The sequence below is a fragment of the Channa argus genome, chromosome 5 (assembly GCF_033026475.1).
Source record: "Channa argus isolate prfri chromosome 5, Channa argus male v1.0, whole genome shotgun sequence".
NCBI classification, from domain to species: domain Eukaryota; kingdom Metazoa; phylum Chordata; class Actinopteri; order Anabantiformes; family Channidae; genus Channa; species Channa argus.
Window position 1 is genome coordinate 21647709 of NC_090201.1, and position 21323 is coordinate 21669031.

The following is a 21323-nucleotide window of genomic DNA, read 5'->3' on the forward strand; positions in this document are numbered from 1 at the left end:
GTTTGAATCCACCACCCACTGTGACCTCAATAATAAACAGAGAGTAGTATTATCACCTTTCTGACAGTTTCAAATTTAAAACTGAGACAATATAACACTGTAATATTCTGTTGCATGGGATTGTACAGGTGTACCTAATAAAGTGGCTAATAGGCGACAACACTGCGCATGATCTAAGACTTCACGCACAGAGTTAACTCGGTTTCCTGAAAACCCCGGTCCCTGAAAGGAAACGGTCCTGCGTCGGGTTCCTGTTAAACGTGGCCAGGCCCATCGTCAATGGGGGAATTCACGGCAGCAACGAGAGCGACGGTGAAACTGTAAACAGCTGACGTCCTCGGGTACCGAAACCAGGAAGACTTTTGATTCGTGCCTTCTCCGCCTACTCGGACTCTGGAAATATGGCGGAGGGAGGGCGCAGGTGCTGAAACGGGGCGCCAAGTTGAGTCGGCATGAGTGTAGGGTGGAGTTTGTGTGCAGGTATGAAGATAAAACGCTAAAACTGAGCGATAAAACTGTCAGAGTCAAACTGCAGACAGATAGAGACAGCGACGCGTTCGGTGACTTAACCGAGTCTTCGGTTAAGTTCAGCGGTGACAGAGTCGCGGTGAGTCTCATCACGACAACCTCATCTAGTACTGGTTCTCTATTTAATGTTGTTCTGTGTTGGTGCTACTGTTTGAAAGTGTTTTAAGGTGCATGTTATCAGCTCGAAAACCCACCGGTGGGGCCACAAGCCACAAATGATCAAATTCAAATTTCGAATCAGATTATTTATGCTTAAATGTAAATATTTTTCTGAAATGGTATTTAACTGACTTGCATTACTAATGTTATTTTAATGCCATTGTTCTCATTTAATCATTACCAAGTCAGATTTTGTGTTGTTGTTGACTCAAAGATATTCAGTTCCTTATTCATATTCAGTTTTTGTAACAGATAAAGCAATAAAAGCTGCTTGGCTTTTCTAAGCAGTTTTGTCATGAAATTGACTGACACAGTCATCACAATTGTAAACACTCCCGACAAAAAGACCATTGTAAAACAGTTTAATAACCGATTGTGTGTGTGATGTTTTCTTATTTTTCTTAGCCATCCAACCATGGAAACACAGACAGCAAAACAAAGGCCTAATAGTGGCCATGTGATTTTAGTGCCTCACAGAGACACTGCTCGCCTGCTGGAGGTGTATGTCAAGCGCAGCCTCAGCCTAAACGATGGGACACTGGGGAACAAACGAGCTGAGAAGAAAGAAAAGTGGGTGTCAAAAAAGTTCAGACGACATTCCAGCGACCCTTCCCTTCACTTGGATGATGCATTAAGCGACGAAGGAATTGCTACGGCTTTTGAGGCCAAACCTCCCAAAGTCCAGCATGAGACGGATCGCACTGAATCTGAGAAAGCCTCCAAAAAGCCAAAGAAGAACAAGAAACCCTCCTTTTGGAAAAGTTTTTTGGGCATTTTCTCCCGCAAGGCCAATGACGACAAAGATGAAGAGCGGGACAGTCCCTCAGAAATGCCCGAAACATTTGAAGAAGATGACATCTCTGATGCTGTGACGACCTGCCTGCCTACAAATCCAGTCACTTTACAGAAGAAGAAGTCACTGAGAAGAAAGTCCATAAAAAGAAGGTTTTCTAAAAAGCATCTTCCTCTGATAAAAGCAAACAAACCAGTTATCACCTCTGCAGACATCACAGGAGTTGAAGGTAAGTGTGAGGATTGAACTAAACTGAAGTATATCAAAATTAAATAATTATTAATGAAATATTGTTATAATATTGTTTTGATGCAGTCAAAATCAAACCCAGAAATCTGAGTTATACTGCTGTTGTAAAAAATACTACTTTATGCGTTTGAAAAATATACTCACTAAAATATATGGCTTGCAGCTGTGGAACCAACATATTCGTACTATGAGAAGATGTCAGAGGAACTGGAAAAAATTGTCCATGAGGTCAAAGAAAAAGAGGAAGTTCAGCCTTTATCAGACGGTAAGAAAAGGTTTCTCTTTCGGTTCATAAAGTGTGAATCTGTCAGTTGCACGGCAGTCTGAAAACAATTTCATAACAGAAATTTTGAGGAATCAAAATTAGAATGCATCATGATCCTGTGTCTTTAGCCTGTATTTAATGTGCATTTATGTATGTTACACATTATTCACGTCGACATTTTGATTTGATCCTGTAACTACTAAAAAAACAGATTCTGGTATCACAAGTCGATGTTTATCTGACTTTTTTCCTCCCTTTTTTCCTCAGAGGAAGTAATCAACAGACTAATTGCTCTGACAAAGGAGCAGGGTGACATCATAGACATCCAGGTTGGTATTCATTGCTGTTTTGGGTTAAATGATGAGTTGCTTAAAGTAAAGGGTAGTTTCCTACTTGTTATTCTTTATGAAGGTCAAGGTTAGGGCTAATGTTTACAGTATTTAACAAGAAAGTGGACAGTTTAACAGGCTTTCTTTAGTTTTATGTAGCTCAATGTACCAATGGCTTTTAAAGAGTCATGGTAAGGCCTTATATCATAGATAATCTTTTATAATGGTACTTTATTATTTTTATGGTACAGAATCATGTCGTCTCCTGTTGCTCTTTACAACTGCACAAGTTAATATTTTCTGTTTCCTGGGAAACATCTTGATGAGCTCTAGAAAGTTTTGCATCAGTGACAACCGTGCAGATAAGAGACACATAGGTTGAGAGATAAGTTAGCAGTGCTGCTGTTGCAAAACACGTGTGAGTCCTGTGACTGTTTAATGTGTTGCTCTTTTATTTATACAGTGGATTTTTGTGGAAGTGTGTAGGACTACAACGATTAGTCAGTTAGTTGACTGAGACTCATGTTTCAAGGGAAAATGCTGCTGGATTTCAAACTGCATTTGACATATGGTTGTTCTGTAGTTTAGCTGTTACTATAAATTTGTATAAGCTATTCAGTCCCTGGTAGGTCTAAGTATACTGTGGTTACTGACTGCCTTTTTCTCCTTATTCCTCAGGTGAAAGATAACCCCACCCTGAACAACTTCTTCCAGCAGATGTCGTACACTTCCTTCCAGAAGATGGCTGATGCTTATCTGGTGAAAGAAGGATCGCCGACCCATAAACCTGTCACTGTCCTACCCACAGCCCCTGAGTTAGTCAAACTGGCCTTTATGCTTGACTTTACAGCCAGGATAGCCGGGCTCTCCAAACAGAATGTAGGCCACATTACTGGCCTGGGACACCGTTACCTACAGGACAGATTCGAGTACAAACAGGTAAGAACCGGGAGAGAAAACCCGAGAGAAACACCACAATGTTAGAAATATATGCACAGCTCTATGCTCCCCAAAAAATGACCACATCTTTTGATTGTAATCTCTTGGGTTATCTTTTGCAGGCATGTACAGATCATCCGTGGTCAGATAATGAGGACTGAGACATAGCTGTGTGAAAGCAGAAGCACTGGTGCAACTTTTATCTGAGGTTATGAGTGTACTGCATGCACAAGTTCCCTTTTGCGGCCCTCTTTTTTTTTTTTTTTTTTTGCTATTTTGCACTAGACACAGAATGGTTTCATTGTCATTTAAATTATTATTATATTTTACATTGGAATACTTATGTAATTCTATTGCACCAAATTGTTTGGGGAAAAGTTGATCTTCACACGGAAGATAAAAAGCCACTTCTGTAGCATGCAGCAATATTTTAGAACTACAAATGGCTGGTTCTACTAGCAACACTATAAATAGGATGCTCTTTTGACAAATCCATCACTCAATCAGTGATTTGTAATCATACTAAAGAGCATTTTCAATAGCTTTTATTGTTTAAAGCACCTCTAAACTGTGACGTGATTGTTATGTTTGTTATTATGAATGCTGGCATTCATATTACATTGTAAATAAAATAATTACATTTTTAAACATGTATTGTTTTGTAATTGTAAAACTATTCTGAAATTATCAACTTAAATCTTGATTAACATTCACCTGCAGTTAATAAAGCAACGCAAGAGCAAGGTTTGCTAAGAGGAGTCACCCTAATGGCGTCACACTATCAGCTGTCAACAAGCCTGGATAGGTTTTTCCAAGAAATCCACTCATCCACCTCCTCTTCTGACAGAAAGAGTAATGTCAACAGCTGCAGGCTGATATGTAGTTCGTTGGACTTGTTTGGGGAATGGTAATGCTAGTGTCTGGCTCTATGTAAGAAACTCCATTAGTGTTTCTCAGCCTGGGGTTGAACACTGGAGAAAAGACTAAATTGTGTTCATTTGCTCTAACTTTTCTTCTAGTCAGCTTTTCTAGTAAATTTCCAATATTATATTACTGGGCTTCTAAACACGCAGTCAAAAGAGAAACCCTCTCTGGTTCGGTGAGACCAAGGCATTGTGTATTTTTTTAAAAGGCATATTCCCGCAAAAACTACGTGAGATAACCATGACATAGTAAACACTGGGCTGATCAGTTGAATGTGTTGTAATAAATAATGTACACACGAGAATGTGAAAAAAAAAAAAAGCTTTCACTGCATTACCAACGTGTACAGAAGAAGATCATAGACATTGTTAGCAGACAAACAGCACACATACATGGTGCTGGGTAATTATAAGGTGAAATGTCTGTCATTTCTGAACGTGGTTCATGGACCTTTTGCACTAACGGGAACACCTGAACAGGCCAGAACAAATGGGCTCGCAAGGGATTTGCAACAGCTCATTGCTATGCAACACATGCACGCACACGCTGTACACCAGATAAAAAAAAAGATAAGTGCTTGGTGAATGCAGCAGTCCTTGTGTCACATGGACTTTATATTGAGCTTTCGTGTACATTGTGACGTCTATTCATACCTAAAGCTCAACTTGCTCAGTGTTTTGACAGAAAGTCAGGTGACTTGGGTAAAAACAAATCGCGATGTGTGGGAAGACAGGTAAATCACATTACTTCCTAGTGTTACCTAACTGATAGTGTTTGGGTGCTTCCATGAAATCAAAGATTAATAAATATTTAAGAAGATGAATTGTGAAGTAACAGGTGACTCACATTTCTGTTATGACGGGCCTAAAAGAATTACAGTGACGTAAGCCTCTATTATGTCTGAGTCTTGGCTCACATCAGGGAAAGCACTGGCATAATTGCCATTAGTGACACGTTACACTGTGCTTCCCTCCATGTACAATGACAGACCTCGGCTTTTGGACAGAAGCCATTTTTGAGCAGGTTTCACCTACCTGTCAAACCAAACGTTTTACTGTGAGAACGTTGAGGCGCATAAGTAGTTACACTGATCTGCCACAACAATGAAACCACCAGACACCTCACAGAAGGTTGTGTTGATTGCTAATCGGTAAAATCCCACAACTGAATATCAATGACCTGACCTAAAATATTTAATGCTCGTAATATCTACTTTTAAATATTGGCATGGCTGGAATATTGTTAAATCTGTAAAATGTCTGACCGCAAAAGGTGTTGTGCCAAATGACATTTTTGTAATTGTGGAAAAATCTAGATCATGTTCCTTTTATGCTCATTACTTAAAATAAGAAGTTTGTTTTACTATTCACAAACCAATGTCAGCCACACTTAAAAAAACAAAAACAAAAATTGGTTAACTTCATGAAACCCAAACTAAAAATTATAGTGAACAAGTTCTAATCCTGTTTTGATTGTTGGTGGTGTCGCTATCTTTGTGTTTGGGTCTTTGCTTCTCCCTTTGAGCCCATTTGTGGTTTCACATATCTTAACCAACAGCTGCAGACTGACCTCATGTGTGTCTGAATTGCCTAATGATGATGGCTTGTCCAGCCTTGACTAATTTTAGCCGCAATACCTGCAAGCCAAACAATTTATGCCTAGAACAATTTATGGCAATTTCTTTGGGAGTAATTACCTGGGGACAGTCAGAATTTGCAAGAGTTATTTAAAAACAAGAAAAAACCACAATATGATTCATGTAAACCTTTTACATTTTTATTGCTTTTTAAAAACAGAGAAAACAGATTAATCAAAGAGTCCAAAGCCCATGTCTTCGTCCGACTCTTCTGATTCCTCTTTTTTCTCTTCCTTTTTCTCTTCCGCTGGAAATGAGAGTGCAACAGACAGATGTCAGCATTATAAAATTTAACAGCACTGATGTTCAAAGTAGTTGAATTGAACAACAGATTCCTTTGAGAAGGCATCATGGTGTTGAATGTCAATATGACACATAATATGAAATACTACTATAATGCAATTTAAAAAGATGAAGTTATCCGACAGACTGTTAACATTGCTTTAATAATTTAAGATAATAATGCGTGGTATATACATACCAGCAGCAGGTGCAGCCCCAGCTACAGCGGCCCCAGCAGCAGCAGCAGCAGGAGCCGCTACAGCACCACCTGCTGGTACGGAGGCCAACTTAGAGAGGCCTATGGAGAGAAAAAGAAACGTAAGTCTTCCATCTTTGACGTCTTAATCTCTTTGTGTGTTTATAGAAGCGCCTTTACCTGAGTTCATGACTTCATTGATGTCTTTTCCATTCAACTCACTAATGACCTTAGAAAAGAAATGTAACATTTAACTTGGACCAAACAAAATCTTCAGTGCAAAACAATTTGAACTGTATAGTAGACGGTTAAATGCCATACCTTGTTTAAGCGTACATCATCGGCCTCAATGCCCACACTGCCCAAGATGGCCTTGATGTCTTTTGCAGAGGGGCTGGTGTTTCCACCAAGCACAGCCAGGAGGTAAGCGGCCACGTAACGCATTCTGTATTAACAGAGAAGTGACCAAGTTAGGCCTAATAATTTCCGTCTACATCCATCAAAGAAAACTGAATTTTAGATTGACTATTGAGTTGAACAAGCAAAGCAAACACAGTGTTAGAACTGAGGGAAATTACAGGCATTTTTCAGTGGTCCAACAATGTCAAAGACAAACACACAGATTAATCAATTGTAAAATAATTGCTAGATACTAACTCATCCTTGTTAGCTGTTGGACTCCATTGTTTTATCAGTTATTCTGTTAATTGCTTTCTCATTTAATGGTCTGGCCTTTAAGATGCAGAAAAATAGCAACATAGTAACACCGTTCTAATTATGGTAACATCAATGAAAGTGGCCAGTAACGTCATGATTTCATACCCAATTATTTCAGATTGCGTAATATAACTGTAGTATAACCGTCATTCAGATATAACTATCCGACGTACATGTGAAACAGTGGAAAAATCTCAAAACCGTAACGTTAACGGATTAAAATATTGTAGTTAAATTGTAAATTGAAGTTATTATACAATAAGCAAATTAGCTTAGCATGTTCAGTTTTTTGAAACAGTCTCCTGTCATATTCACATTTCTTTCCAATATGTAAGCTGATCTTCGTCCCTAAATCTATCCATTATCCAAACTTATTTTTTTGGGGGGGGGGACGTCGGCTTGACGTTAGCTTAACTTTGCTGGCGTTGAATTATTGTTTTTATTAGCTTTAGCCAACGTTAGCTTTTGTTGCGCGAACTCTATTACACCGAAATTAGACAGATCGGTAGAAGGGAATCCAAATGCAGGTTAGTTAGTGTCGTTATACACGTTTAGCCACTCTTCAGATGTTATACCACAGTAGTTATAGTATAACTATGTCAGTTAATATAACGGCAGCTGACAGAGGCAGCATGGCGTCCACGCAAGTGTTTGTCTGTCCACCATTTCTGACAGTAGCTTTTCCTCCAGTAACTCCGCACTTCTCAGTAATCATAAGGAATCCTGGGAAAAATGTCTGGATTTGCAAACCTTGTAAGACATCAACTAATAGCTATACACACGGTGTAATGTACTGAAAATCTGACTTACTTTTAAGTCTAAATAGACACGAAACGTTGGTCACGCTACAGAATCCGGAAGAAGGAAAGGATGCCACTGGAAGTTAGAGAAGATGTGAGTGCCTCGATTTCATTGGTCTATTTTGATGTCAGTCAACACGTCATCAGTTCCGTGTAGAGAATAGCGCCCATGATACAACTATTTCATGCCTCAGAATCAGAAATATTTTATTATTCGTTCAACTAGTATAATTGTTGTGGTTTTTTGTTTATCAGAAATTCATTTATTTTTTGTTAATTTATCAACGGGGGAATGCAACTTATGGGAACTTTTTACTATTTAATAGATATTATTGTTATACTATTTTACATTCACTAACTGTTTTATACACTCTAGCTGAATGTAAATTACTATTATGTGAAGTTTAGGGTTTACATCTTTTAGCTGACTTGGCTCTTATGGTTGCATCCTTGTGGTAGTTGTGTTTTAATTTATATTTGAAGTTTTATTGTCTCTAATATTTTTATTTTTTACATTTTGTAAAGCGCTTTGTGATTTTATCTGTGAAAGGTGCTATATAAATAAATTTTACTTACTTACTTACTTAATTACATTCTCGTTAATTCCATTTTAGTGTAAAGGGACACACTTAAAGTTAACAAATTGGTCAAGAAAGGTATATTAAAAAAGTTTACGTTTGGTGCAAAACCTATCACCCTCTGCATTAAATATTATGTTAAGGAAAAAATCTTTGTTTTTCGCTTTTTTGACAATTCAAAAAAACAGGATGCAAAGCTTTGCACCTAACTTTATGTTGGTAACATCGCAAGCCAGGTAAATTAATTGTGGGCCACTCAGTTCTGTTGTGCTAAGGACCGGGTATAGTTTTTGTTTGTTTGTTTTTCTCCTATTTTATAAAAGGGGTTTACAGTGGTTTTTGTTAAAATTAATAAACTAAAGACATCTGTCACATTTATCCAATTTTTTAATGCAACAATTGCTGGAATGATAATCAAGAGATTATTCTTGACAATAATTCTGATAATTAATTCACATTTCATGTTTCAAACTAAATGTCTGTTTTCACCTGTTCAAATGTAAAATTTTCTTGTTTTTTGTTTTGTTTTATTATGTATTTTACCCTAAGCTGAATGTTTTTTTGAGTTTTCAGCCACATGACATATGACCTTATTCTGGTTCCCAGGAAACCGTGATTAGGATTTTTTTTCCCTGTTTTCTAATATCCAATAAAAATGACAATAAATAATATAGCATAATCTATTTTAATAATATTTCTTAGTTGCAATTTTGTATGATTTACTGCAGGGTTGAATATGTTGCATGTTTTATATGGAAAAGTGTGATCTTCCTCTAAAATTGAGTAAAGCTGTTGCCTGAGCAGAATGTGTTAAGGCCATACAAATGCACAAAGAGAACACAACAACCAGAATCCCGCCTTCTGCTTGTTGTGCTACCAACATTGTATGTAGCACAACGTAGAGCATGAATGACTCAGTTAATTGCACACATTATAAAATCCAGAAATCAATATTACATTACTTTATCGCTAAATGTACCCATAAATGGATTCTGTACTGGCCCCAAGTGCCTAAAATGTAGAAAACAAAGAAGCCAATGATACATGATCCCGTCAGTGTTGCATTTATTAAATGTATTAACAGTAGTTCTATTATCAAGTTACAGTTCAACCAGTTCTTCCTGCCTTTCCTGGGTGAAGAGCCAATCCAACAGAAAAACCACAGAATCTGACAAAAACTCAGCAATATTCTTCACGTTTGCCACATGCCACATTTTAAAGCCAAATTCTCCCAGCAGCATGAAGAAGAAAATCAACAAGAACCCGAGGAAGATGCGATCTATATAGTAGTTTGCCTTCTCTCTGAAGGTCCACTGCTCCCAAGAAAGTGCTTGTTGTGTTTCACTGTGTTTACTGAAGTATAGCAAGGCTTCCTGTTCTTCATCCAGCTCTTCTTCTGGGGCTTCCAGGTCTGGGCCACCATCAGCTCCATCTGTGTCAGCCATATTTTGTGGTCTAGTGCTGCAGGTTAAAGGTTATTTCAGTCACCTGAGAATTTTAAATGATAAATTTAATGCAATTGCTTTTGGACACTAAAGCACAGTATGTTTCTTACATAGCTTCACAGATCTTTGTTGCAGCTGTTTTAGAATGAACATGAAGGGTCTTACCTCAAAGAAGATTCTTTTGAGATGAAGATAAGATGCACAAAGAAAACAACAATTCTTGGCTTTTTGTCTCCACATCCACACAGTTTCCCCTTTTAGGATTCAGGTGGGCCACTGGACACAGGAGCATGTGGTGTGAAGGCAGTAAATGCCAGGTTGGTTATGCAGCACCTACCTCACTAAGATGATGGCTGGGGATTAGACCACAGTCAGCAGTTTCAAATCCCTCAACAAGGATGAAGGGGACAGATGGTAAAATACGTACTGGTTTGTTTGTTGGAAAGGGACAGACAAATAGAGGGTGAGGATGTCAGATAACAGCATGTTCTTCTAGAATGATTCCACGGGATTTACATCAACTGAGTTAAATAATAGCATATTGGAAACAAAAAAGAACTTGGAGTACTTTAGCTGCAGAGACAGAATAAATTACTGCAGTGTAATGTTCTGTTAACTTACTCAAGTACTTTAGAGCCTTTTCAACAGTCTGCCATAACGCATAAAATACAGTAAGACTCATAGCAGCTGAATTAGCTGAAAAGGGGCCTGCATACTATGATAAAGACAAATGGTTGCTTTGTTGCTTTGACGTTGCCAGAGTTTTGTGGCATTTGAGTTATTGGCTTTATTGTAAATTGGCATTCCAGGAAGTATTTTCATTTCACTTTTAGTGAACTACTAAAGTGGGACGAGGCCAAATAATGACAGACCTTAGCTAAAAATCTCTTCAAACATTTTAACGAGTAAGACTTAAGCCTAGATAGTCATGTGATGGGAATCCCATGGCTTCACAACTGTGATGCCATAGAATGTAATGATGTCTAATCAAAGGTCAGTGAAGAAAGGTTTAGTGTAAATGGATATTAAGCAAAAGTAATGTTGACCACATTATCAGAATGGGTTTAGGAAATATTTGTGCAAAAAATATGCTATAATGTTGTTGTCCCACTTTGAAAGTGTTTAATAACGCGATTTATATGTAAAATGGTCAAATATGCATTAACTGTAATAGAATTGTTTTTATGGGGTCCAGTCTGATGAAAGTAAAATGACAAATGAAAGCTTAGCATATTTATGGAAGAATGTATGCATGCTTATGTTGAATATATGTATTAAACTTTAAACGTGTAATTTCATTATTTTATTATTTTAATAATTAAGAAAGCAGTGAGTAAAATTAAATTTTTTCATTGATTGCTGGCTTAGTTTCTTCAGACATGTGTCAAACAATAGCAAATTTATCAGAAATGAAATTCTTCTGAGAATAATTGAAGTGCTTCATTGTTACTCTTGGGATTTTATAATATACCAAATATGTTATTAGTGACCATCACACTGAAGGCAATGTCCTGTATACAGGAAAACTACAGCCCTGGTTACAAGTTTACATCCACTTTCTCTTTCAGGGCCGGTGTGCTGGTGGTGCAAGGGTTGGGCTGTGCCAGTTTACATAACATGCAACGATGAGTGATCTGTATCAGTGTGACACGGAACTGCTTTATCCTGAACGCGTAAACCATAGGATTGAGAGCTGAGTTCACATGGGACATAAAAATCCCCACATATGTGACTAACTTGGGTATGTAACACTCTGGGCAGAAGAAATTAATGCAGTTTATGACGTGTATCGGCAGCCAGCACACAGCAAAGAGAAAGAGCACCAAGGAGAGTGATTTGGCCAGCCTCAGCTCCTTCCGATAGTACCTGGCTCCATCACAAGTGGCTTCAGCGCGCCGGTTAAGCTGCTGCCTGATCACCCTAAAGATCTCCAAATACAGAGTGATCATTATGATGAGTGGTACCACCACCAAGCCAAAGAAATTGAAGTACACCATGTAGTCCAGCCTTATGACAGTGGTGAATTTGCAGATGATCTCATTCGAACTGCTTAGGTTTCCATGGGCATCAAGGTTATTCCAGCCGACCATTGGAACCAGTCCAGTGAGGAAGGAGAGGATCCAGCACAAACAAACTGCAATATATGCCCTCCTCTGGGTCACTATGGTATCGTACCTGATGTTGAAGAAGAAATGAAGAAATAATTGCAATCACCCATATGCATACAACCATAAAATGACAGTATTCTTTGAAAAAACCCGTAGCTCATTCCATAGAAATCAGTGCTAGCTGTGGACATCAAGATCAAACTGATGATGGGTGACTGCCAAACCCCTAAACAAACTCTGCCTATGTCAATTATATGGGTAGACAGAGACATTTTAATTTCTTTAAAAGCCTTGATGGCAGCCCATTAATTTGCCTTAAACCAGGACACAATATATATGCTACCATGTCAGACATCATGATTAGAACCTCCTCCTGATAGACTCTCAGAAGCTCTCAGCTCTCTGATACTTAAAACAATAAAAACGTAAGATCACAGATTATTTGTACTATAACTACAAACATACTAGTAATTCCTAAACTGATACGACTGTGACACTTTTCTAGACCGTTTCATTACAGCTTCAACCAAACAAGATATTCTTCCTGAACCAATCTTTCCTTTCTTTCACAGTGTTATATTGACTTATAACAAAATACCACAATGCAAAGTGTAACCACGTGGTTTAACAGCAGTTCCTCACCTGGTTGGGATCTTCACTCGCAAATATCTATCAATGGCAATAGCCAGCAGCGAAAGGATGGAGCTTTGGGTGATGATCAACAGTAGGCATGAAAGGAAGAGGCAGGTGTAAAACTGGGTTTTTAATCCTAGACTGATGACAATCGCCAGAGGGATGACCAAAACTCCCACAGCAATGTCAGCCACTGCCAGAGATACGATGAAGCTGAAGGTGGTATTGCGGAGAGTCCGGTTCACACATACCACCAACACCACCAGTACATTTCCTACCACAGAGGCCAGGGCAATAGCTGTCTCAATGGAAATGTACACCATGTCCACATGCTCCTGAAGCTTGATACCAGGGGAAGAAGACATTTTCACTATTTACAAATCTTGCTTGCCTTTGTTTAGATTGTAATAAAGTTTAAATGAATTTCTGAAACTTCTGGTCTCCACTTTAGTATTTGCTTCATTATAGAAATATCCATCATGTAAGTTTTCAAATTGAAAAAAGGTAATCCAAACCCACATTTACAAAACGAGTGTCCCTTGAGCTCATGAAAGGATGGCGAATGAAAAATCCTCAGCATGTTGTCCAAGCTCCTTGCAGTCCCAGTGCATCAACACTCTGCATCCTTACCATCTCTCTCTCTCTCTCTTTTACGTTCTAGTCCAGTAAAACAGAGTCATAAAATCGAGGGGAGGGACTCTCTGCAGAACCTTGCAGCAGTACTTTTGCTCACACTGAGTGTTCTTTTTTGTGTGTGTGGTTTTTGAGTGGGACTGTGGTATTTATCTAATAGTTGGCAGAATGTGTTTTAATAGAGTGGTAAGCTCTCAACTGAAGATGGATATGCATTAAATCATATTTTATCTCATTACATGTGCAAGTGCAATGGCAGAAAAGGGTGACAAAAAAAGCCCTTATGTGAGGATAGGCAAACAGTACTGTATTGTTTGTATGTATTGAATATTACCCATCCATTAAATAAATCATGTCATAGCTATAGAAATTGTCCTGTTATGTTTGTTTATGGTACACATTTTTACCATTGTATGACTTATTCTTTATTTTGTTCTGTGCACATCTGGGACTTGATATCTGTAAACTGTAGGTATAGGAATCAGTGCCAAATGTTTAATTACTAACAAAAGCTTAATTTAATTGTCCATCCAAGGATGAAAAGAGTTTGGCAGTAAGCATCACTGAGCAAGCAATCACTCAGATGGTCTTCACTTGCTTATGGTAGCAGATTTAATCTGCCTGTGAATAAATTCAGTCTGGTTATTGAGAGCAATGACTCAGGATGTTGTGAGGGACACTATGATCCCAGTTTCTTTCTTACACATTAAAGTGTTCATCAGCCGACACTCAGTCACTTTTATTGGGTCTTTGTCAACCCACATATCATAATAAGCGCAAGTTGGAGTGTACAATATGTGCATTATCACTGCTATACATGCAAACACTGTAAATGTAAAAAGTATACAGTATTGGTACATTGAACCCCTTAATTTGTAGCACTTATATTTTTCAGTCCATCTGAGTAAAACTTTTTTTCTTATTTTCTTGGATCAAATCAGTAAGCTACAATTCTCCCATGTGGTAGTGGTTTTTAACAATTAATTTGATTTGTTGACCCAGTAGTTCTTACTGAGAAGCTGTTAGTATCTTAGCCAATTAAATTTCTGATACTATACAAACATAAGTCTTAATTTGGTCAATATAATAGGAAATAACCAAATGCATACAGTTATTCCCTAGTTATATTCCCACTGATATTCCTCTGCAGAAGACACACAACACATCATTATTTACTGTATAAGCAGGAGAAGCTGATTTGATTATGGTCTTGCAGGGATCCGGGCGTGCCTGCGCTACAGGGATTATGAGACAATGAAGTATCAATTACCGGCTTCAATTAACCATTGATAAGAAGGGAGTTACTTTGAATATTACTGTACATGTGTGGATCAAATCCCTCTATGATAGTGATTATTTTTAGGGACTGACCCTTATCAGTTAACCTGGTACATTAACATTTATGCAAAAGAAAAAACTGTGCAACAACGACACATGGCTACTCCTCTGTTCATCCTTACATCTTCCATTCACAAAAAGGCAGTTATTATGCAGCAATATGATATTTCAAATCTGTATTTACTATGGATAGAAATAATGACTGGCTGCAAAACTTGAAAATCTGCATAAGGTCAAAAGCCTTCTGTAGCTGCTATGAGGAAGTCTATGTGGAAATGGTGTTGCCTTATTATGGTGTGAAATAAAAATTGCTTTGCAAATTGCATTCATGCCCTTTCATCACACCAGCAACATTTCCTCGACATCCCACGAAACTTGCAACACTTTTCAGAGTTAAGTGTGCTATCTATTAGTGTTCGTTTCAGGACGCTGCATCTTTATCTTGGCCAACACCATCACCTCTCCCTAAGGCCAGGAGGTATGATAGATGGCCTAAATAGGACCACAGATCCAACATCTGGAAAAGGTGATTCAAGGCGGGATTCAACATCTGAAGGAAGGAAGTGCATCTGGCATAAAAATACAAGTTATTTAAAAATCTGTCTTTAAATATTACATATTTAATGTAGAGGATGTACTATTTGTTCATAAATAAGGAACACATAGTTGCTGTAATGAATATGCAGCATATTATTCAAAACATGTCTTGTATTAAATCTGTCGTGTGGGTCATTTATGTGACTGGTTATGTTTTACAGCTAGTTATACTCATTCTTACTGACTGACATAAACTGACAGTGAATGGAAATGGCGTTGGAAATGTTAACGTAATTTCAACCATGTTAGTTTATAAAAGTTCATAAAATTAGCTAACGCTAAGTGTAACCAAACTTAGCATAAGTTTCTTGTCTTTAAGTTTATTTAACTTTCTCAGCCTATAAACATTACTGACTTTTCGTTAAGAACACATTACTCAGGTGTAAGAATGGTTATGGTGATGGCTAGTTATCTTGTACCATCCCACCCATGATCCGATCCTCCAACTCTCTGTTTGAGACACGCCCCCTGTCACTCAACGAGTCCAACGCCACGCCCCTTGGCACTACTGCGCAGAATCTGGTTGAAGAAAAGGAAGATGGCAGTCCCCATTATGGCGGTTAAGTGGTTTCAACTTTAAATAGTGGCATGAGGCGGGGATGCGTCGTCCATCTTTAAACTCATTATGTTACTGCTAGAGGGCAGGCAATATGGTTATAGAAGTGTGGTTTACAGTATGTACCCATCATTCACAAGGCTGGACTTGGCTTTTGAGGACGGCTTTGTAATTGGTAAGTCATTGTTGATATATTAGCCCAAGCTTCTTGGTGTTTTGAGTTTTGCTAACAAGCTTCACTTTGATTTTTAACTAATATGAAAAAAATTGTTCTATCTTTTATCAATTGCTATGTTCCAAAAGCAATTATTTATCCATGCCATTACCATTACAAGGACTGGAAAAACACATAAGAAGCTTAAGGGTGGAAACTTCCCATTCCAGCTAGATAGAGTAAAGCTAACTGCTTGTGTTATGCTAACACATGCTGTATCATGGTGACACAGGCTTCAGCATTAGCTGCAGTCTTGTATCACTATTTCAATCCAAGAAGAAAGTGGCAGGAAATTTAAAGTACACTGTTTCTGGGTTTTGGGGAATTTGCCATGTTGCAATTACTTTAACCTAATTGATAACATCCATCCATCCATCCATCCATTATATTTATCGCTTATCCTGTTCAGGGTCACACAGGGCTGGAGCTTATCCCAGGTATCACTGGGCAAAAAGTAGGGAGAGTATCTCATGGCCAACACAGAGGGGGATACACAGACAGACAATTTGAAGTCACAAATTAGCCTAATGTGCACGTCTTTGAACTGTGGGAGGAAACTGGAGTAGGGGAGAACACAGGGAGGATATGCAAACTCAACACAAAAAGGCCACAGCCAGATTTGAACCAGGGACCTTCTAGCGGCGAGGCAGCAGTGCTAATCACTCCACCACTGTGCTGCCCCCTGTTTGACTATCTTTATATTTGTTTGTTGTCATAGTGTAGAATAAATTTTGGATTGATGTGTGTGGACTTTTTTTATTTAAATTTGATTTATCAGAGCACCTTATCTAAGGACTAACTAGTTACTTATGACTCTGCAATTATCATGGTGGTTAGATTTCTGAAAATAACTGCTTTGCTTGCACATCCTTTTTCCGTTTTTGTGCTAGCTCAGTAAGACCGTGCTAAAAGGGAAAGTGAAAATTGTTACGTGAGCACTATGTAATCACATTTAGTTCTTCTTGATCCCAACTTTGTACGATTGGACCTCTGCAAGGGGACTCTTCCCAGCACACAATCATGTTTTTTACAGAAATCGTTGATATCAACATCGAATAGCCTAATAATAAAAATAGTGAACTTAACTATAAAATTAATGAACAGAAAACTAATTTGATTGAAGCTTAAATTATATTTAGAAAAATATGGGTTACCAACAAGACCAGTTTCTGTTAAACTTTATTTATATATATATGTTCATATGTATTCATTGTATGGATTGTATGTCAGTCTCCATTCATGTAACCTATTTGTGTTACCAAGAATGAATGTCAGCTGAGACCACCAGCAGCACCACACAAATGAGAAAGAAAACTAGTAAACTTGTTAGTGTTTAGATAAGGATTGGGCTTAGAAATGTGGGGGCTATTTCTCGTGTAAAACGAAAACGAAAAAGTGGTCTGCCTATGATTATACTCTGCCATTATAACTACTAGAAAAACATTTGCTTTTTTGATTTTGTTCAGTGCACTGTTAGGATTAACCTATATTTTGATCACTGAGACAATTTCCAGTTATTTTCATGGATTGTATGTCAGTGTCCATTCATGTAACCTATTTGTGTTACCAAGAATGAATGTGAGCTGACACCACCAGCAGCACCACACAAATGAGAAAGAAAATTATCAGTCTTGTGAGGATTAGATAAGGATTAGGCTTAGCAATGTGGGGGTTATTTCTCATGTAAAAACGAAAACGAAAAAGTGGCCTGCCTACGATTATAATCTGCCATTATAAAAACTAGAAAAACATTTGCTTTTTTGTCTGCAAATTGCTCATCAACCTTGTCTCTTTACCGCCTTACATCATAACACCAATGTTACGTCAGAGGTGGATGAATGGTATTATCAACACAATTCAGCAGTGCGTTGTGAAAGTCTCTGTAGCTTCACAGACTAGGGTGGATAATTATTTGGCACCTGTCAACTCAGTCTTGACTAGCTATGTTACAACTTATGTACACTACTCAAAGATTTATTGTGAATGGTTGACCTTCATGTTGATGTGAATGTTGTTGCGGTTTCCCCTGGCCTTTCTAGTGCTGCAGTGGAAATTTCAAACCAGAGACCTTATGGTGACAAATTTCTGTTATAATCACAAATCTGGAAATTTTTGTTGTGCAAAGCTTAATTAAAGCAGCTTATGTAAGTTAACAGGAGAAAGTATTGGCAAATATTTTTATTTAATCCAGTCCCATGTGTTGTCAGAAAACTCAGAAAAGTCTCATTTCCTCCTAATAGAAATAATTAATCCCCATATGATTAACTTTTTGGAACCTATATAATCTTTTGCAGCCTACAAAACAAAAACAAATCTAATGCAGAAAAAAAACATGCATCTGTGGAAACTGCGCTAGCTTAACTAACAGGAAAGTATGATGTGGTGTTATTTTCAAAAAGAAGTGTGTTCAGCACTTCCTCAAATGTTTCACAAGACTGATGAATGATAAATGGAACAGCACATTAGACTTAGGCTGACATTCAGACACCAGTAGGCATCAAATATGGACCTTCTAGAAAGCACAATGGATATAGACGAAGTTATTTACACATTGGTGGAGGTGCTCATTGCTGTTGGTTGCTGTTTGGGTAATGTATTGGTTGTTTTGGCAGTGTGGATTAGTAAAACCATGCAACAGCCCACATTCTCCCTTATTGTTTCTTTGGCTGTGGTGGACTTTATGGTTGGCTGTGTGGCCATACCACTGGCTGTGGTGGTGGATGGACATGTGAGGACATCATTCCACAGCTGTCTATTCATCTGCTGCGTGGTCATCCTATTGACCTTGGTCTCAGTTTTATGTCTCGCAGCTATTGCAATTGACCGCTACCTCCGAGTGTATATCCCACTAAGGTAAGAGTTTTCTGGATGCTTTACATTAATATCTCATCTATGACCACTTTGCGTGGCTTGCACTACAAAACGTTATTGATGTACAGTGCATCACTACAAAGACTAAATCATGACTATATATCAATATAACTTAAATTAATAAAGTTTGTTTTGTTAAATATATATACTTTTTTTTTAAATATAGTATTGATTTTGTCAGTAATTTGAGTTTTTCTTTTAAGGTACAAAAGAACAACAACCCGGAAACATTCATTCCTTGCAGTTGCAGCTTGTTGGATTGTTGCAGTACCACTGAGTTTTGCTCCCATGCTTGGATGGTACAACCACGAAACTTTGTCTACTTCAGTCAACTCCACTATTGTCTGTGTGTTTATAAAAGTGATCCCCATGTCGTACCTGGTTTACTTTAACTTTTTTCTCTGCACCCTGACACCTCTGTTGGTGATGACAGTATTGTACAGCATGGTGTTTTGTACCATTCGAGGAAGCCTTCGAGAAAAACCAGGCAATGGTGCCCAAAAACAGTCTTACAACTACCTAAAGAAAGAGAAACAGCTGGCAGGGTCTCTGGCTCTGGTCTTGGTCCTGTTTGCCGTGTCCTGGCTCCCTCTCCACATCATGAACTGCATCGTCTACTTTGTTGGGTCAGATGTTGTACCACCAACAGCTTTTTATGTTGGCATCCTGCTCTCTCATGCTAATTCAGCTATAAACCCAATTGTGTATGCGTTCAAAATCCAAAAGATCAAGTCTGGATACCTGAAAATCTGGAGACAGTATATTACATGCGGAGAAGAAAATCAGGGATCTCATACAAGCCAGACGACAGACAACAATGACAGTGGTAATGTTAATACTGTGGTCAAAAATGAGTAAAGGCAGATTTCCTTTTGTTTTTTAATAAGTTTGAGTGACCGCTGAGCATAGTGAAACATTGTAAAACATGTTAACATTCTGCTAAGAAAGTCATTTACAGTATTTGAATTGCATTAAGACCCCAGAGCTATCACTTTACTGATAATAAATCCAGCCATTTGTACAGAAAGCTCTATTGTTGTTGTGTTAAGGCATCTGTGTATTTTACATATGTAGGTGAGTCTGTGTCTTTCTATTGTCAAGACTGCCTTGCTAGAGAATAGGGAAACCTCTACATTTTAAAAGCTTTAGTTTATATCAAAAGTTTCATATCACAGTTTTTTTATGTTTCTGTTCAAGTTTCATTTCTCTTATTCAATTAAATCGAAATGCTATTTACAATGGAAATGACCTAAAAAGAGTACAACTTTTACACTAGACTTATATAACGGAGTTCTGCCTACATACTGCAAAATGAAGAATTTTGGTATTAAGTCAACATATTTACCATTTAGACTTTGGGAACATGCATTGTACTATGTGTGTAAAAATAGAAACACATATAGTTTACATGTCGTGTAATCAAACAGAACATGAAGATAAAGGACAACCTCATCAAAATGCTAATTTATTCAATGTTTCACAAACAGTTGAAACAAGACAGTTTAGCAATCTTGTGCTATTATGGGAACATTGGTTATTTAAAAAAAAAAAAAAAATCAAATTTATGCAACATTTTCTTTGCTTTATCAGTATTTCTGCCCTGAGAAGTTTATTGAATATTTAAAGTATATTAACAAGCCATCATTATCTCTCATCATTCCTTTAGTCCACACCACAGTGGCACACTTTCAAGTTATGCTTTATGCATTCAGAGACTTGTGACTGAAAGTGTTTTTTGCAAAGGCTAAAACACCGTTTCCTCTTTCACATGCAAGACTTTAAAACTCTCTGACTGTGGTTGCACTATATCAGAAATCAGACTAAAATAAAGAAATTATAAAGCCTTTAGTCATTTCATAATTATTTTGGATATGATAATGCCATACATGCATGAAAGTGTATTCTTTGAAGAAATTGCTTATTAGCCTGCTCGGGGGTGTACACCTATAGGTTGCTGACATACAGCTTAATAACCTTTATTCACTATATAGTTAAATGTTTTGTATCCTCCATTCAAAATATTTAATACTTTTAACTTATGGCTGTATTCAGACAGGATTTTATCTTAACGCTAAGACTCTTTTTAAATTGTACTAAACTTTCTTAAGAGCAGAGAACTACCAAGCTAAGAGTAGGAGCTGGGTTGACTCAATTCCTTTAACCCTCCTGTTATGTTCGTTTCTGAGGAACAGCCTTGATGTTCCCGGGTCAATTTGACCCGGTGGACACTTAATTATACAAAAGTGTCAGAAACCAAAAAGTCCCAAAAAACATTGTTTATATCTCATCATTAACTCCATTACTAACCATTTCAATCCATATTTAGTTCAATGATGTTCTTTACTGTTCACAGATCATGGTTCAATGAGCATAGGTCACTCATTTATTAAAAAAAGATCATGTTAAAACTTTTTTTAATGTAAACTGAAAAGACTACAATAGTTTTATAAGCAATTTTTAAGAATTCTATTTTATATTTTTAATTTTTTTTTTTGTTTATGGAGTGATGTTGATAAATTGAAATGAGACACCT

General features: G+C 37.6%; 4 protein-coding genes across 7 annotated transcripts; 2 read left to right on the top strand and 2 right to left on the bottom strand.

The window, feature by feature from the left end:
* The first annotated feature begins 318 nt into the window (after positions 1 to 318).
* Positions 319 to 3886, top strand: LOC137128111 (apoptosis facilitator Bcl-2-like protein 14). The gene is made up of 6 exons (XM_067505834.1): positions 319 to 480; positions 1093 to 1709; positions 1893 to 1994; positions 2262 to 2323; positions 3002 to 3262; positions 3385 to 3886. The coding sequence occupies exons 2-6, from the start codon at positions 1103 to 1105 to the stop codon at positions 3421 to 3423; spliced, it is 1071 nt and encodes a 356-aa protein (XP_067361935.1). The 5' UTR covers positions 319 to 480; positions 1093 to 1102; the 3' UTR covers positions 3424 to 3886.
* Positions 3887 to 5948: 2062 nt separating this feature from the next.
* On the bottom strand, positions 5949 to 7981 carry rplp2 (ribosomal protein, large P2). Its single transcript, XM_067505766.1, has 5 exons — positions 7828 to 7981; positions 6622 to 6745; positions 6481 to 6529; positions 6304 to 6402; positions 5949 to 6069 (listed from the first exon to the last, which is right to left on the bottom strand). Exons 2-5 carry the CDS (start codon positions 6742 to 6744, stop codon positions 5993 to 5995), a joined length of 348 nt encoding a protein of 115 aa, XP_067361867.1. The 5' UTR covers position 6745; positions 7828 to 7981; the 3' UTR covers positions 5949 to 5992.
* Positions 7982 to 9107: 1126 nt separating this feature from the next.
* LOC137128077 (adenosine receptor A1) lies at positions 9108 to 13281 on the bottom strand. Of its 3 annotated transcripts, none has more exons than XR_010914508.1 (3): positions 12591 to 13281; positions 10006 to 12015; positions 9108 to 9856 (listed from the first exon to the last, which is right to left on the bottom strand). XR_010914508.1 is itself a non-coding variant. In XM_067505765.1 (2 exons), the coding sequence occupies exons 1-2, from the start codon at positions 12944 to 12946 to the stop codon at positions 11379 to 11381; spliced, it is 993 nt and encodes a 330-aa protein (XP_067361866.1). In that variant the 5' UTR covers positions 12947 to 13281; the 3' UTR covers positions 9108 to 11378. The 3 variants fall into 3 exon arrangements, 1 of the variants encoding a protein (XP_067361866.1); XR_010914507.1 differs by having other exon boundaries at positions 9108 to 9883; XM_067505765.1 differs by having other exon boundaries at positions 9108 to 12015.
* A 2400-nt stretch (positions 13282 to 15681) lies between these two features.
* Positions 15682 to 20628, top strand: LOC137127930 (adenosine receptor A1-like). Of its 2 annotated transcripts, XM_067505502.1 has the most exons (3): positions 15682 to 15880; positions 18532 to 18772; positions 18994 to 20628. In XM_067505502.1, exons 1-3 carry the CDS (start codon positions 15775 to 15777, stop codon positions 19646 to 19648), a joined length of 1002 nt encoding a protein of 333 aa, XP_067361603.1. In that variant the 5' UTR covers positions 15682 to 15774; the 3' UTR covers positions 19649 to 20628. The 2 variants fall into 2 exon arrangements, with proteins under 2 accessions (XP_067361603.1, XP_067361602.1); XM_067505501.1 differs by lacking the exon at positions 15682 to 15880 and having other exon boundaries at positions 15893 to 18772.
* Positions 20629 to 21323: the final 695 nt, after the last annotated feature.